Source organism: Mesoplodon bidens (assembly GCF_964165515.1).
Source record: "Mesoplodon bidens genome assembly, chromosome: 12".
In the NCBI taxonomy this organism is placed as follows: Eukaryota; Metazoa; Chordata; class Mammalia; order Artiodactyla; family Ziphiidae; genus Mesoplodon; species Mesoplodon bidens.
In genome coordinates this window covers 57881147-57897206 of record NC_138168.1, presented here as the reverse complement: position 1 = coordinate 57897206, position 16060 = coordinate 57881147, and the positions used below count along the sequence as shown (strand labels likewise).

General features: G+C 39.4%; 1 protein-coding gene across 4 annotated transcripts in view; it reads right to left on the bottom strand.

Moving 5' to 3' along the window:
* NCOA7 (nuclear receptor coactivator 7) overlaps positions 1–16060 on the bottom strand; it is a 144611-nt gene that overhangs the window by 47097 nt on the left and 81454 nt on the right. For all 4 annotated transcript variants that reach the window (XM_081250537.1, XM_081250538.1, XM_081250536.1 and 1 more), the window contains exons 4-8: positions 13090–13169; positions 9613–9720; positions 5567–5680; positions 4888–5013; positions 2316–2500 (exon numbers count right to left, since the gene is read on the bottom strand). In XM_081250537.1, the coding sequence (XP_081106663.1) occupies positions 2316–2500; positions 4888–5013; positions 5567–5680; positions 9613–9720; positions 13090–13169 (613 nt within the window). The remainder of the gene's footprint in view (positions 1–2315; positions 2501–4887; positions 5014–5566; positions 5681–9612; positions 9721–13089; positions 13170–16060) is intronic.

Below are 16060 nucleotides of genomic sequence, written 5' to 3'. Positions count from 1 at the left end.
CAACTGTCAAACTCTGCCGGGGCAAAGTACATAGTGGTGTCAACTGGCTCTGCTGTTAATGTTTTCTAGACTCAGCCAGAGACCTAACGATGACCAATAATCCTTGCGGTTGTTCTGTTCCTAGTCTCTGTGGCAGCTGGAGTTACAAAATGTCTTACACAAAATATATAAAGCCTGAAGGTGAGGATGGAGAGATTTTACACACACACACACACACACACACACACACACTCTTTAAAACTATTTGCACATGGCAGCTAGATAATTTGCACTTCTTGTTTTACCATACAACTTTAAATAATGAAATTTAAACTACTTTAAACAATTGATGGAATTCTGAGGTCAATACCAAGTTCATTTCACACTGATTCCACTACCACATTCTATTTTGCTCATTGGTGCACATACTGTTCATTAGCCTAAGAAGTCTTTATATACCTGCATCCACGGTAGCAATCACTGTACAATTCTGAAATAATTTCAACACATTAGGAGCCAATTCTCAACTCCTCTCTCTCCCCCCATCTACAGCATTAGGCCCGGATCATGAAACGCAATCTCACATTTAGAGAAATCTTTCTGTAAGAATGTACCTTCCCTATTATTAAAAGAATACTCAACATCCTAAGCTGAAGATGTGTAACAGTATTACTCCACTAGAATCCATCATTGGGCAAGAAATGCCCCTATCTGGCTGTCCACCCACTTCCAAACTTAACTGTATCTTTACCTACTCTTATCTTCTTTCCTCTTGTCACCTCATGTTCACACTTTCTTCCCAAAAGTGACTCTTTCACTCCCTCTCCTCCTTCTCATTTAAGATTCCAAGGTAGCTGGACACTCCTTCACATGGTTCTCAGGGAATGCCGTGTGCATGTCTATATCTACAGTGCTGTTCAATTACCACTTCTCTCCACCTGTCGCACTCAGTAAACTGCAGGACAGGGGCCGTGACCCACTTATCTTCATATCCTTGCCACACAAGAGACGCGCACTAAGATGCATTAGAAGCCTCATTCTGCGTGAATAAAAGATTCCCACAGAACAATGATTAGAGTTTCAGATATGAAGGTTCAAATAAACAGCCTATACTTATTAGGTACCAGGCTATTTTCTAAGAGTTTTGGTATATCAATGCTTTTAGATCTTGTAACAGCTCTGCAAGCTGAAGAATACTATTAATTCCATTTTATAGATGAGAAAACCGAGGCTCAAGATTCAGTCACGCGTGAAGGTCGTGGAGCCATAAGTGGCAGAGCCAGGGAAACCCAGGCATCATCCTGCAGGACTGCCTGGCCTGCTACACTGCCTCCTAAACCTCTAGGCACTTCTGCCAGAACTTGGAAACTACCCAGTGACGATGCTCCAGTGGTTCCTTCAGTGGCTGGGCATGTAAGGGTCTAGTGGGTCAGATGCTAAGGACTGTAGAAGTCCAGGGGAACCTGCTGGCATAAACCCCTAGGGGATGCTGTGTCTGGGTCAATTTCCCTAGTTACCTTCCCTTCTTCTCCTGAGTCCAAGGGGCTAGCTTCCCTTTGTCCTGTTGGACCCACTGCTTTGCTTTTACCTTGCTATCACTGAGAGTTTCTAAGGAGTTTTACTGCTAGCACATATATAGTATACGGAAATAGGCACACTGACAAAATGACAGAAAGAGTCAGGTTATCTCTACAAGTGAATCGATTCTCTGAGTTTTCTTAAACCCTTTCTTCATGGGGAGCTTCTTTAAATCAGAAAAACTCAGTTTTAGAAGGCAAAAGTAATCAGGACTAAAGTAATATCCATGTACATTTCAGAGACAAAACAAACTATTACAGCCTTTGCACACCACTTAAGGTATTCTGGCTACAGGGGCAGTGCCTCTGCACGTCCACGCAAATCTCTCTCCACACAGGATTAAGGAAACACATGAGCTGGGAAGATTGCCTGTCCTAGAATTTGAATGAGGAAGAACATAACTCTGCTTACCAATTAAACCAAAGAGAAAATACTATTCTCTTATCGATAATCAGACAAATTCTTTCAGAGAAACTTCATTTATTCTTTCATAAATTAAGAACATGCATTGCTCTTCGGAAAAATAAGCCAAAGAAATACCATTTTTATGTGATTTTTTGATTTGAATGTTTCACTCTTCCTTATTGACCTCATTTCCATTTCTCTCCTTTTTCTCTTTTTTAAAATTTAGTGCACAAATATTCTACCTTCAAATTCACCTCTACACAACCTCTCACTCCTGCCCATGCCCTCACTTTTTAATTGCATTTAATTCTCCCAATACCCCTTTTTCTGGTAAACAAAGAAAGATCTCTTACGATGGCAAGGCATCTTTGATCTTCATGTGGGAGATGTCATTGTAGAGCGCGATGGAAACAACCTCTTCCATGGGGCAAATGAGGCCGTACTCCTCACACCCATTTTCAATGACCAGGGGATCGGACTTATGAGGGTCAAACATGATATTGTTAGGAGTAACGATCATGACACCTCCGACCACACCCTGAAGAAAAAGACAGTACAGAGTCACTACAGGCAAGATGCAACCACCATAGCAGCTTTAACAAACTTATGTTGCCATTCCATTGACCTTCTGAACCACGGTATCCTACAGGGCAATTGCATCCCCTCTACGAGGGCTGGAAGAAACAGGCTGACGAAATACAACGTTGAGTGCGGTGTGCTGAGCAGAGAAACAGGCTTGCCTCACTGTGGCAATCAGCTGAGCCTGGTTCTAGCATGGCTGCTGCAATAGCACAATTGTGGTAGGATCTTGGGTTTCACACGTATGTCTCAGATTCGCCAACTCCCTGTCTGTAAAATGAGAGGGGCTGTCCCAGGTACCTTCCAAATTGAGAACTGGGTACTCTACAATCCACTCAGCACATATTCACTACCTGTCCAGCAAGTGCCTGGTACTGTGCTAGGGGAGCGGCTGTACTTCTAATATTTTGCTCTAAGATGCTTAGAAAGCCCACATTCAGCAAAATTTGACACAAATAGGAGTATGAAATTTTTGCAGACAAAAGTGAATACATCCAAACTATGGAAACCGAAAGCAAAGAACAGTAGCTTGGTGGGTCTGAAACTTGGTCAGTTTACATGGTAGACCCTGTTGGCCACAGGGATGTTATCTACCAGGGACAGCAGGATATAAATGACTCCCTTTAGGTAAGTTATTTATTTATTTTATTATTATTATTTTTTTTCGGTACGCAGGCCTCTCACTGTTGTGGCCTCTCGCGTTGCGGAGCACAGGCTCCAGACACACAGGCTCAGCAGCCATGGCTCACGGGCCCATCCGCTCCGCGGCATGTGGGATCTTCCCGGACCGGGGCACGAACCCATGTCCCCTGCATTGGCAGGCAGACTCTCAACCACTGCGCCACCAGTGAAGCCTTAGGTAAGTTATTTAGTTTGATACTCTTAATGAGTTTAGTGATCACCTTGGCAAAAAGTTTTGCCTTTCAGCACTACTTAGTCTTGGTTGCAAAAGTTTCAAGTGCATATCAGTAATGTATTTTCCTACCATTTGAACCTGGCATGAAGTCTCTACCGTGAGCACAGGAATTCTCTTTATATCAACATTACCTTTTCTTCAGAGGCTCACAAAATGTCAGATTTGTTCTTTATACAAAACACCAACAACCAAAAAACTGAAACCACGATGTAACAGACATTTTTCATACCAGAATTTCTAGCAGCAAACAGGTCGAGAACTTAACCATTTTCCAGGTTAGGTGTTAAGCTCTTCACATGAATTTACTTTTAATTAGCATACCCTATTAGTTAAATTTTATTATTGTTTCTACTTTATAGATGAGGAAAAATAGAAGCTTAAGAAATTCAAATACTTTGCCCATCGTCTCAGAGCTAGCGGTGGTAGAGTTGGAATTTAAGTTCAGTGAGCCCGACTCCAGCATTTGCTCTTTTTTTTTATTTTATTTTATTTTATTTTATTTTTATTTATTTATTTTTTAATTTTTTGCTTTATAACAAATTTAATCAGTTATACATATACATATGTTCCCATATCCCCTCCCTTTTGCGTCTCCCTCCCACCCTCCCTATCCCACCCCTCCAGGTGGTCACCAAGCACCGAGCTGATCTCCCTGTGCTATGCGGCTGCTTCCCACTAGCTATCTACCTTACGTTTGGTAGTGTATATATGTCCATGCCGCTCTTTCACTTTGTCACAGCTTACCCTTCCCCCTCCCCATATCCTCAAGTCCATTGTCTAGTAGGTCTGTGTCTTTATTCCTGTCTTACCCCTATGTTCTTCATGACATTTTTTTTTCTTAAATTCCATATATATATGTCAGCATACAGTATTTGTCTTTCTCTTTCTGACTTACTTCACTCTGTATGACAGACTCTAGGTCCATCCACCTCATTACAAATAGCTCAGTTTCATTTCTTTTTATGGCTGAGTAATATTCCATTGTATATATGTGCCACATCTTCTTTACCCATTCATCTGATGATGGACACTTAGGTTGTTTCCATCTCCGGGCTATTGTAAATAGGGCTGCTATGAACATTTTGGTACATGTCTCTTTTTGAATTATGGTTTTCTCAGGGTATATGCCCAGTACAGCATTTGCTCTTAAACACATTCTATACTGTCTCTCTAACAATTTATGGGCTAAGAACTGAAATATAAGTAATAAACCCAAGGTCACAAAGAATCACATTTCAACGTGATGATTATTATTCCCTCAGTAGGTAAAATGCCAGGCATCCAAGAGGGGAAAACTAATGGACAGTTGTGAAATCTTAAAGCTGAAACTTTGGGTAAGATATTTTAAAATAGCCTGCCTTCAGTAATTTGGAACTAGTTTAGTTTTCCATAGACTCCAAGAAAAGGAAACAAATTGCATAGCCATATACCTTTCCATCGGTGAAGTAGCGACAATTCATTTTTAAAAATTTTACCACGCCTGGCTCGTCCTCTTCAGAAGTGGATGATAAGACTCTCTCAATGGGTTTTAAGGCCTTTCTTGCTAAGTCAGCATCCTTTAGAAGCAAAAATTTCCCAAATCAAATAGAAGCACTTCTTCAACAAGATTATTCATTTATTTGAATCAAGCCGTCTACGTTCCCTGTAAGTAACCTGTTCCTATTTAACGTGAACATTAAAAAAGGCATATGTCTTTCAACCTTCAAAAATATCACCCAAATCAAACTAAGATTTTTAAAAAGCACATATGTATGAACCCATAAAAATGCCTCATCAAGTGTCTTTAGAAAATATTTTAAATGAAAGAATTTATATTGGACTCATGGTTCAAATTCTTTAGAAAAAGGAGGAAAGTAGTACAAATAAATTATTGGTCTCATTGAGAGTTTAACTTCATACTTCTACATAAATAAGACGCATTTCTGCCTTTGAGACCTTAAATGTGACCAGGTTTCTTCTCTCAACTAATACAAATTACTTAACCCCACCTCTTTGACGAGGGAGGAGAGTTTCAGATGATCTCTTGTGAAAAATAACATGTAGAATTCTGCACTAACTCAAAACCATTGCTGAGAAATATGAACTTCAGTGCATGAATGAAATACATACAGGCAGTTTATCATATTCTGCATCTGATGATGAGGGAGAGACAGTAGCACCAGGACTGGATGATGATAACCTTAAGGTACTGGAAGGAAAGTTGGCATCTGGCACAAAAAGAACCTGAGAATGAGAAAGACAAGCTAGGTGAGTCCCAGGAATTGGGCAAACCACAAGGCAGCGTTTAGAGCAATTGCTCTCTGTACAGTATCATGCTGGGTATGTGACTAAGACCTAGTGGGCTGTCACAGAACTCATGAGCTACTTGGGGTCTTCCAGACTAATCCATGAAACTATACTCAGCAATATGAATGTGTGCAGATGTGTGCAGTGCAAAGGGTACTGAACACACTGCAGGAGCTCACAGAGGGGAGAGGAAAGTGGGGGAGTATTCTGCAAAGGCCATATGAAGCAGGTGGGTCCAAGTGAAGCTTTGGACAATACATAGGATTTGGATAGGGAGGGAAGAGCCTTCCAGGGCAGGGTACTAATAGTACAAGGGCATAGAGGAGAGAGTCACATAGCATGCTTCTAAACATAATTCCTGTGTCACGAAGAAAGGGGACACATCTAGGCTTCCTAACTCTAAGCAGGCCCTGAGTGCTAACATAGTAAGGTCCTTGTATGATAAACTGTACAAGATAGTATCAATAATCAATACTTTCTCTTCCATCACTGTTTAGGTTATCTAAAAAAAATAAAATAAAATCCCCTAAATTGTACTATAAATAGCTTCCTTCTGTAAAATATTCTGGTTCCCGAAATGTTATTGTGATTCTGTTATTCAACACTTTTTTCACAAGACATGGCTACATTCTGGCATTATATCAAAAACAGTCTTAAAATGACCTCTAATGTTATAAAACATAGTTCAGAGCAAATCATGTAACAGCTGTTTAACACTGTTATTCACTCTTCTCCATCCTTCCAGTCATCTCTCTATTTTAACTTTAGTTATTTTAAAACTCTCTTCAATCCAGAAAAAATGAGGCAACAACAAAAGACACATTAAGATAAAGGTGGGAAAATCATCATCAAGGAGAAATAAGATGAGGACTGATTATACTGAAAATGTGCTCCAAAATTACCATTCATTGAGAAGTGGGCCATAAAACTGGCTCTAAGTTTCCAAATAACCAATGCAAAGAGATAGACATCATGAGTTAACAGAATTCAATGTCCATAAAATAAAAACAAACCAGTTTCTTAGAAGTACAAGTATTCTCCCACGAAGTCTCATTTTTAAAAAAAAGTGTCTCACGGTGAACTCTTTGTCCTTGATGACACATTGACAGTAAATATAATAAGCAGTTTTGGAGGACTGTTCTTTATAACAACTTCTAACTGGGTCAATGGAAAATGTCAGAAGTTTGGAGTTCCATAAAAGCAATTTACAGAAGGCTAAAATTACATGGTCTTAGTATACAGCTCTTATTTATCATATGTATCTAGGCTAGAGGGATGGATAGATGTCATTTCTTCCAAACAATTCTCCATTAATATTTTTTTTGCACCTGAGCTCTTGACAAGCATTAGGCAACATAGAGTGAGATTCTATTGTCTGACACTCTAAATGTCAAATCAAAGGGATAATTCCTATGCATAAACAGTTCACTGCACTGTACATAGAAGTAACAGTTGAACACGGGGAAGCTCAGTCAGAATACGTCTTACTTCAACATGGAAGTGAGTCTGGATCACTCTTCTCAATTCCTTATCTTTGCCAGAAAAATCATGAGTAGAGCTAGATGCTGGGACAACTAACAGCACATAACTGTTTAGTTATATGAGGGCTACACAGCACAGTAAAGGCTAGAAGGGACATCCGAGATAATGCAGCCCAACCCCTCATTTCAGAGATAAGGAAACCAGGGTCAAAAAAGGAAGTGACTTACCCAAGTCAAACAGTTACTAAAGAGTCAAAGGAAATGAAGCTTTGGGGCACCTATTTCTATATTTTTACCCTTAAGTAGGCATATTAAAACAGTTCCTATACCTCCTATTAGCTACTGGACCTTAATCCAGTTCACTTAGTAAACGAATAAGGAATCACCCTAAATTATTTTACTAAGTTCCAGTGACTACAGTCTTCAGCCTTGAATTAGTAAGCCTAGGTTCACTGCTATGGGTCAGTTACACATTATGCAGCAATACCCCAGATTACAAGAAACCCAATAAAAGTGCCTGAAATCTAATTTTCCTAGAGATAAAAATTTATTAATTTTTTAAAAGTTTTAACTCATATTTCCCCTCAATTACCTGGTATAGTCAATATAGTAATATCTCCTTTTGACAAGGACATAAATACCAAAAGCATGATAGTACAAACTGGCCAATTTATGGTCTGTTGGTTTCATTTGCTGCCCTTGAAAGAAATGCAAAGAATACCACCATTGCCTGAATGAAGTTATACTTAGAAGAAGCAGTATACGTCCTGAATAAAAATGTCACTATAATGTAGAGATGCAGGACCATGGTCTAGTTAAGTCAACAATGGAACCGGAATGTGCTCATGGCAACCAAGTAGTTCTATAGATGGGACTGGAAACTTGGCCTCAGCAAGGATCTGCCTATGACAGGGCCATTTACATTTATTGGCTAAGTGTAGTTTTCAAGTAGAAAGATAAGAATATCTTATGCAGAAGGTATTTAAAAAATTGCTGGATTAACCGAGAATGGCAAAGTTATATGACATGTCAATTTCATTTAGTTTAACAAAGTACTAAAAGCCTGGGAAAAAATGTGTGGCTTTTGTTTAATTGAAATATCATTGATTTATAGTATTGAGTTAGTTTCAGGTGTACAGCAAAGTGATTCAGTTATATATATATTTTTCAGATTATATTCCACTATAGATTATTTCGAGATATTGAATATAGTTCCCTGTGCTATACAGTAAATCCTTGCCACTTATCTATTTTATGTATAGTCGTTTGTATCTGTTAATCCCATACTCCTAATTTGTCTCTCTCTCTTTCCCTCTCTTCTTTGGTGACCATAAGTTTGTTTTCTACATCTGTTAGTCTATTTCTGTTCTGTATATAGATTCATTTGCATTATGTTTTAGATTTCATGTGTAGTGATATCATATAGTATTTGTCTTTCTCTGTCTTATTTCACCAAGTATAATATTCTCTAGGTCCATCCATGTTGTTGCAAATGGCAATATTTCATTCTTCTTTATGGCTGAGTAATATTCCACTGTGTGTATGGGCACTTGGGTTGTTGTTTCCATGTCTCGGCTATCGTAAATAGTGCTGCTATCAACACTGGTGCATGTATCTTTCTGAATTAGAGTTTTTGTTTTTTCTGGATATAACCCAGGAGAAGGATTGCTGGATTACACAGTAGCTCTGTTTTTTAAGGAACCTCCACACTGTTCTTCATAGTGGCTGCACCAATTTACATTCCCACCAAACAGTGTAGGAGGGCTCCCTTTTCTCCACACCCTCTCCAGCATTTATTACTGTAGCCTTCTCAATGACAGCCATTCTGACCGGTGTGAGGTGATACCTCATTGCTGTTTTGATCTGCATTTCTCTAATAATTAGCAATGTTGAGCATCTTTTTGTGTGTCTGTAGGCTTTTCTTGATGGTCCTGCTGAATGTCTCCACCTTTGGCTGGATTGACTTCTTTTGTCATGGTATCAAATCAAGACCAAAATGACAAAAAATTTTGCCTAATTTAAAACAAAACAATGACCACAATGGACCCCAGGAGTGGACTAAACTGAAACTTGCAACTCTAAATTAAATATTCTAAGAATATCTGTATGAAATCCTACAGGGAAAAAAGTTACATTAACTTCTCTTGATGGAAACATCTATAACACAAATGATAGTTTTTCAACTGTGTTAATCATCTGCAAAGCATTCATCTCTGAACAGTTCATCAGTACCAGAATGCTTTCAGAAGTCTTGCATCTAAATGGAAGACTGAACCAATGCACATTATCACTGATGATAATCCTGTGATGCTAAGAGTGAGTCATTAAAAATGGCAACAAAAATAAATGCAAAATTTCTAAAGTAAAATTCAAAAAGAAAATCATTACCTGGCCTGGAACAATAGTATGTGTGAAAAGCTTATTCAGTTCCACTAGTTTATTGGGAGTGATGTTAAATTTCAGTGCTATGGAGTTTAGGGTGTCCTGGCTTCCAGCCTAGAATAATCAAACAAACAAGATTCAATACACAAAGCAAAAAGCAAACAAAACCTTCCTCTTGATAGTCAACATTAATCTATTTGTGATATGACTGAATAAAAATGTAACAACATACATCCAAATGTATTATGAAAAAAGCGAACACATTCTCAATTCTTAACAAAAAAAGTCTTAGATATTATTCATTTCCGGACTCCCTTATCTTCAAATTTCACTGTCCACTAATAGATTTCTAAACTTACTCTGGCACAACTTAGGTGTATGGAGTAGAGGGCACGTGAGGTATAATATAAAGCTAAGAAGAAAAGAAATATTACAGACAGCACCACTCCTAGGGGTAATAGGACTACTTTTTCTTTTTGCATTTTTCTGTCTGTCTATTTGCCTGTTTCTTTACTGCACTTTAGGCCCCTGGATTGTGGCCTGTTAATGGCCTTTTTCCCCACAGTGCCTGACACATAGAAGGCACTTAAATATTTGATGAATGAAAAAAGTGAAAGGCAGGGAAATCTAAAAGAACTTCAGATTAGCTACAAAAATTGTTCACTGACATTAAAAATGACAATTTCCCATGGTCAGCCAAATTAGTGTCATTCTCTAAATCTATAAAACTTGTGATATGTCTCAGGTGTACATGTTTCTTTCCTTCTCTAATAGAAGGGGACTAGGAATAGAAAGGGCAGTAAGAAGATGTGAAACTTCAGTGAAAAAGCTCCACCCAAAAAGAAGTCTGCTGCCTCTGGTAAGGTCAATATCCCAGGACAGACTCCCTGTCCAGGGTCACTGGATGGAACTTGTTAGCGGGAGGTCATTCTGGCGAGTGTCACTGAGAAGTTCCCAACTACAGCCCTGGGTCAACACTGGTGGCTGACCCTGTAAGCAGAACTGGCTCCACCAGGGGAGCCTTGAATTATAGGTGGAAATTTGAGGTGGCTGCAGGAGGTTGTGGACAGGTGCAAAGGTACACATGTAGAATTCAACTTACCACTCACTGCCCTTAAGTGTCAAAACCCCACCAACTAGATGAACTGTCTCAGGCTAACCAAGTTCATAGTTACAGACTGCATTAAAATTACCTCAGCGTATTTCTAGAACATGACATAAATACATATATTTTTTAAAAATCATTGATAACTTAACCTATGCCCCTACCTTACCCTGAGCAAAATCACCTGTACTAAAGTGAAAAAACTTTTTTAAAATATATTTTTTTCAAATATTATACATTTACATAATATATTCAAATCCGGGGGGTTTCAGGGTTTAGCGTCAGTATAAGACACAGACTGATAATATAGACTAGAGCCAGACTGCTGGACCTGAATTCCAAATCTGCCACTTGCCAGCTGTGTGATCTTGGGTCATTTGTTTAACTTCTCTGTACCTCAGTTTCTTCATCCAAATTGAGATACATAATTGTAATTTCTAATTCAAGAGCACTTACTTCATGGCAAGTGATCAATAAATTGGCTTCTTATTTTTACACAAAAACTTGAAGGAAAGGAGAAAAATTTTAACAATCTGCCGTTATTACACCAGGATAAGACATACATATGGAGCCAAGTTACAGACCCTGGGAGGGATACTGGTATCATTATATGTTTGAAACTAAACAGAATGCTTGAACATCCACAGCTCTGGAGCAATATAAGCAATCGGGTAAGTGGTTCTGGTCATGGTTCTCTAAACACGAAGTTATGGATCACCTTTTATTTCTGATGACAAGTACACAAAGTAACTTGCCAACTAAAACTAATCTCCATACCATAAATTAATCAGGTGGATAGATCTGAATTACTAATTTGATCACCTGTTTATATGAATTAATTTGGGGTTGATTTTTTTTACTCTCACTGCATTATTTAGTACTTGCTATGTGAAGCATCTCCTAGCAAAGATACTTCTCATTTCCTTGGAGGGGCTTGTGAATCACACTGTAGGATACACACATGGCTTTAGAATTAATATTGTTATTAATGATAAATAATCCAACACTTCCTCAGTATCTTCTAGGAGGTAAGGAACTGTGCTAGGTGTTATGGGGATCAACAATATATTGTAGACAGCGGTAATGTGAGATATATAATCACCCCCAAATCCCTTCTGGAAAGGACCAAGCCTATAAACCATAGAAAGATGCCTAGGGATGTTCACAGAGCCCTGAGCATGAAATACTGGTGCCAGGGCTCTTCAGTGTGACGCTATAGAAGCTTGGAGAGGATTCACCATTCCAGAAGAAACGGCAGGGAGGGACAGGCCTTGCTGCTTGCCTTATATAGAGCCTGGCACAGCACACAAATAATGAGTAGAAAAGAAATACCCATGAGGAAAACACAGGGGCAATGGCAACAGCACTTAATTGCTTTCTAGAAGTCAGAGATCACTCTTCAGCAGTACTAGTTCAAAGTGAATTAAAACAGATCTATGGGCTTCCCTGGTGGCACAGTGGTTGAGAGTCCGCCTGCCAATGCAGAGGACACGGGTTCGTGCCCCGGTCCGGGAAGATCCCACATGCCGTGGAGCGGCTGGGCCCGTGAGCCATGGCCGCTGAGCCTGCGCGTCCGGAGCCTGTGCTCTGGAACGGGAGAGGCCACAACATTGAGAGGTCCACGTACCACAAAACAAAACAAAAAAACAGATCTATAACGGAGTGCCCACTTTACGCCAGGCCTAGGATAAGCAGACACAGCTCCTGGGCTCCAGGAGCTCATGGCTCAATGAGAGAGGAGCATGTTAACGTGGCAGTGCAGTAACGGACACATGCACTGCATTATTCATGTGCTGATTCAACCATATGGAGGCCTATACCCTGCAAGCACCAGAAATAGAGTGGTGACCAAAGAGGGATCTAGCCTCTCTCCGTGGGTATATGAATTAAGGCACAATCTAGATATAACAATCACACTAGTGAATCAATATTGTTAAACTGAGATAAACGAGGTAAAGGAATGTGATTCCATGAGAGAGAAAGATGAAGGGATCTGGCCTAGACTTGCTGGATGGTCACGGAAAGGAAGACTGAACGTGGAGAGTAATGGGAAGAAGATGTTAAGGCTAAGGTTCTGGTTTGTAGAAATGTATGGACGATGGAGCCACTGCTTCTTGAACAAAGACCAAGCACGGAGGTCTAAGTTAATGTTTGAGTAGACAGCTGAATCTTTGGTTTGGGAACTCAGACAGCATGTCTGGGATGGAGACCTAAAATTGGTCATCCCTGGCATATCAAAAGGTAATTCAAGTAACAGGTATACCCAGGGAAAAAAGAAGGAAGGAAGAGAAATGACTAAGGGGCAGGATGTGTCAGGGAGAAACATTATGCAAATCTAGTGGTATTAACAAACTTTCCTTCTACCTGTTTATACTTACAGTGTATTCCATAGTACCCTGGGGCTTCTGAACCACCATCTTCTTTTCTTTTTTATCATGTGTTTTGTTTTGATTGTCATCTGAAGAATAAAATGTTTATAAGTGAATGATTTCATTTTTAGAAATTGAGGATAGAGTAATCTACAGTATATTAAAACCCACTTTCGAATTGACTTTGAAAAAAAAAAGATTAAAAGAAAAGTGGACTAAATGTACAAATAGACCAAACTCATAAAAACATATTGTTCATCCATGTATACTTGAATAAATGATTAATGTTAACTGTGATCAAATAGTACAAATAACAATGAGGTTATGCTTTATAGTTATTCAAGTATTCGTTTAAATGATAATGTATAAAGACGAAGTTAAAGTAAAACTAGTACAGTCATGATATAAATGATGTATAATGATGTATAATGTAAATCAGTACAGCCCTTTTAGAAGGTGATTTGTCAATATGTAACAATAGCTATCAAAATGTTCATTCTTTGACTCAGTAATCTTTCCCTTATTTATCCTAAGGAAAAATTCAAAAGAAGAGAAATGCTATGCACAGCATATGGTTACTGCAGTATTATTTATAATAATGAAAACTTGTAAAGACCTATATGTTCAACAACATATTAAGTTGGACCACAGATTTTGCTATTTTTAAGGGTCAAACTGGTCAACCTGATAGTTTGGCAGCTACATATGATTCAACCTAATTGTTATGATTAAATGTATCAACCCAGACACTGAAAACCAGAGAGACATATAACAATGGATACAAATTAAGTGACAAAAAGTACAAAACTGAATTAACTATGAAAAGATGCTCTAACCTGTATGAGATCAGAAAAATGCAAATTAAGACGCAGCATCATTTTACATCTATTAGCGTGGCAAAAATCAGAAAGCTGGATAATTCTAGTGTTGGCAAAGATGTGAACTGCTACTAGCAATGTAAACTGGTACAGCCATCCCAGCAAATTAAGCATATGTAGCCCGTATGAGTCAGCAAACTAACCCACAGATATACATCCTCTCCCAGGAGATATCATGAAGTAACCTGCTGGAAGGTATACAGAACAACAGTATCTGTGACAGTGGGGAACAGGAGGGTAAGCAAAATATATCTAATTCTGCCTAGAATCCCAGAGCATAACAAGCCCAAGTATACACTGCAACATGCTTACATCGAGAGAAACAGAATGAGCTGTATAGAATGGTATCATTATGTATATTTTAAAAAGCTGTCCACAAAACAACTACACACATTTTTCAAGGCCACATCCAGACAAAAGCCTATACACATTGAACACAATAGAATGGAGTGGAGCGGGGAGAGAAGCGGGAGTGGGGAATGAGGATAAAAAGGAACTCATGAATAAATAACAGAGGGCCCAGCTCTGACCAGTGATGACAAGCCATGACTCTGAAGTGTGATTAACGCATCCCTCTACATCTGAGGTCCTACAACTCCCCACACCCAAACCAACAATATCATTTCAACTACACAACAAATGTGGGTGAACTGGATGAGAGCTGGAAGGTAACACAGAAATATGAAAATAGTTCATTCACATGGGATTCAATGACTTTTAAGTATTTCCTTTACATTATTTTAAATTAAGAACCAAGGGAAAAAAAAGATGCTGCTATTAGTATCCTTTTCTAGTCATTTGTAGAACCAGAGACACCCTGAAAAATCCCTCTGCTGTAAAAAATGACCTCCCTTCTATCAGGTGACCACATCTAAATTACTTCAGGAAGATGAGGCTGTACTGACTGTGGTTTTCAGATCTCCAAATTCTGCAGATCAGGAGATTCCACACAGCCTATTGAAAAACCCAATCACAGTATTTTACAACTCTTATCATCTACCTGGTGTTCATTCTTGTTAATATCTCAGCTCCACTCTCTGTCCCACACTCCTGCCCTTCTCTTTGTCACCATAAACAGCTGTCCCTTTAGGTCCTCGTGCTTTCAGCACAGTCTCTTCATGTCCTTCTGTAGGTGTTTCCTATTTCTAGAACCTAAGCTGCTGTTTCCCATCTGTGGCAGCTACAGCCCATGCCCTTCCACAGGCTGTGCATAAACATCTCTGGTCCCAATGGGGGCACTGTTGTAAGCCACCAAATCATGAGAGTTTCCATACTGTTCAGCTGCCAAAGAAAGACAGGTGCTGGCTGAACCTTTCAGGATAAGCTTAACTATGTACACCTGAATTAGTACAAAAATTCCTTTCCTTTGGCACAAGTGGGTAGGCCAGAAAAATGGCAATCACAGTAGTATTATTAAAAGAAAACAGGGCTTCCCTGGTGGCGCAGTGGTTGAGAGTCCGCCTGCCGATGCAGAGAACATGGGTTCGTGCCCCGGTTCGGGAAGATCCCACATGCCGCGGAGCTGCTGGGCCCGTGAGCCATGGCCACTGAGCCTGCGCGTCCGGAGCCTGTGCTCCGCAACAGGAGAGGCCACAATAGTGAGAGGCCCGTGTACCGCAAAAAAAAAAAAAAAAAGAATGAGACAATATCAATGTCACTGAAACCAGAGCATCTGGCTCCTGGCACAGACCACTGGGGACTGAGTGAAGTCAGGAGAGTGGACATTATGCATTATTGTACTTGAAAACAGAAACAAAGAGATACCTGTGAATTCCCTGGATCTTGATTCCATAAGCTCTACATAGATAGAGGAAGGATAGAAAAGTCAGCGTGTAGCTTTGTTTTTTCTATTATCAACTATCTGAACAAGCACAAACAGAACGTTGAAAATTATCAGGTTTTCAAATTATATCAGAACCAATTTTTCTCTGGCCTTACATCTACCGGGTGTGTGGGCCCCTTCTTCCCTTACTCCTCTTGAACAATCAGTTCTCTCCCTTCCTTCCAGCTCTATCATAAGACCATCTGAATAGGTACACGAAGCTGAAAGCACAGGACCCATACACAGTTGTCTGAAGAGGAAGGATAGTTTCCATGGCATC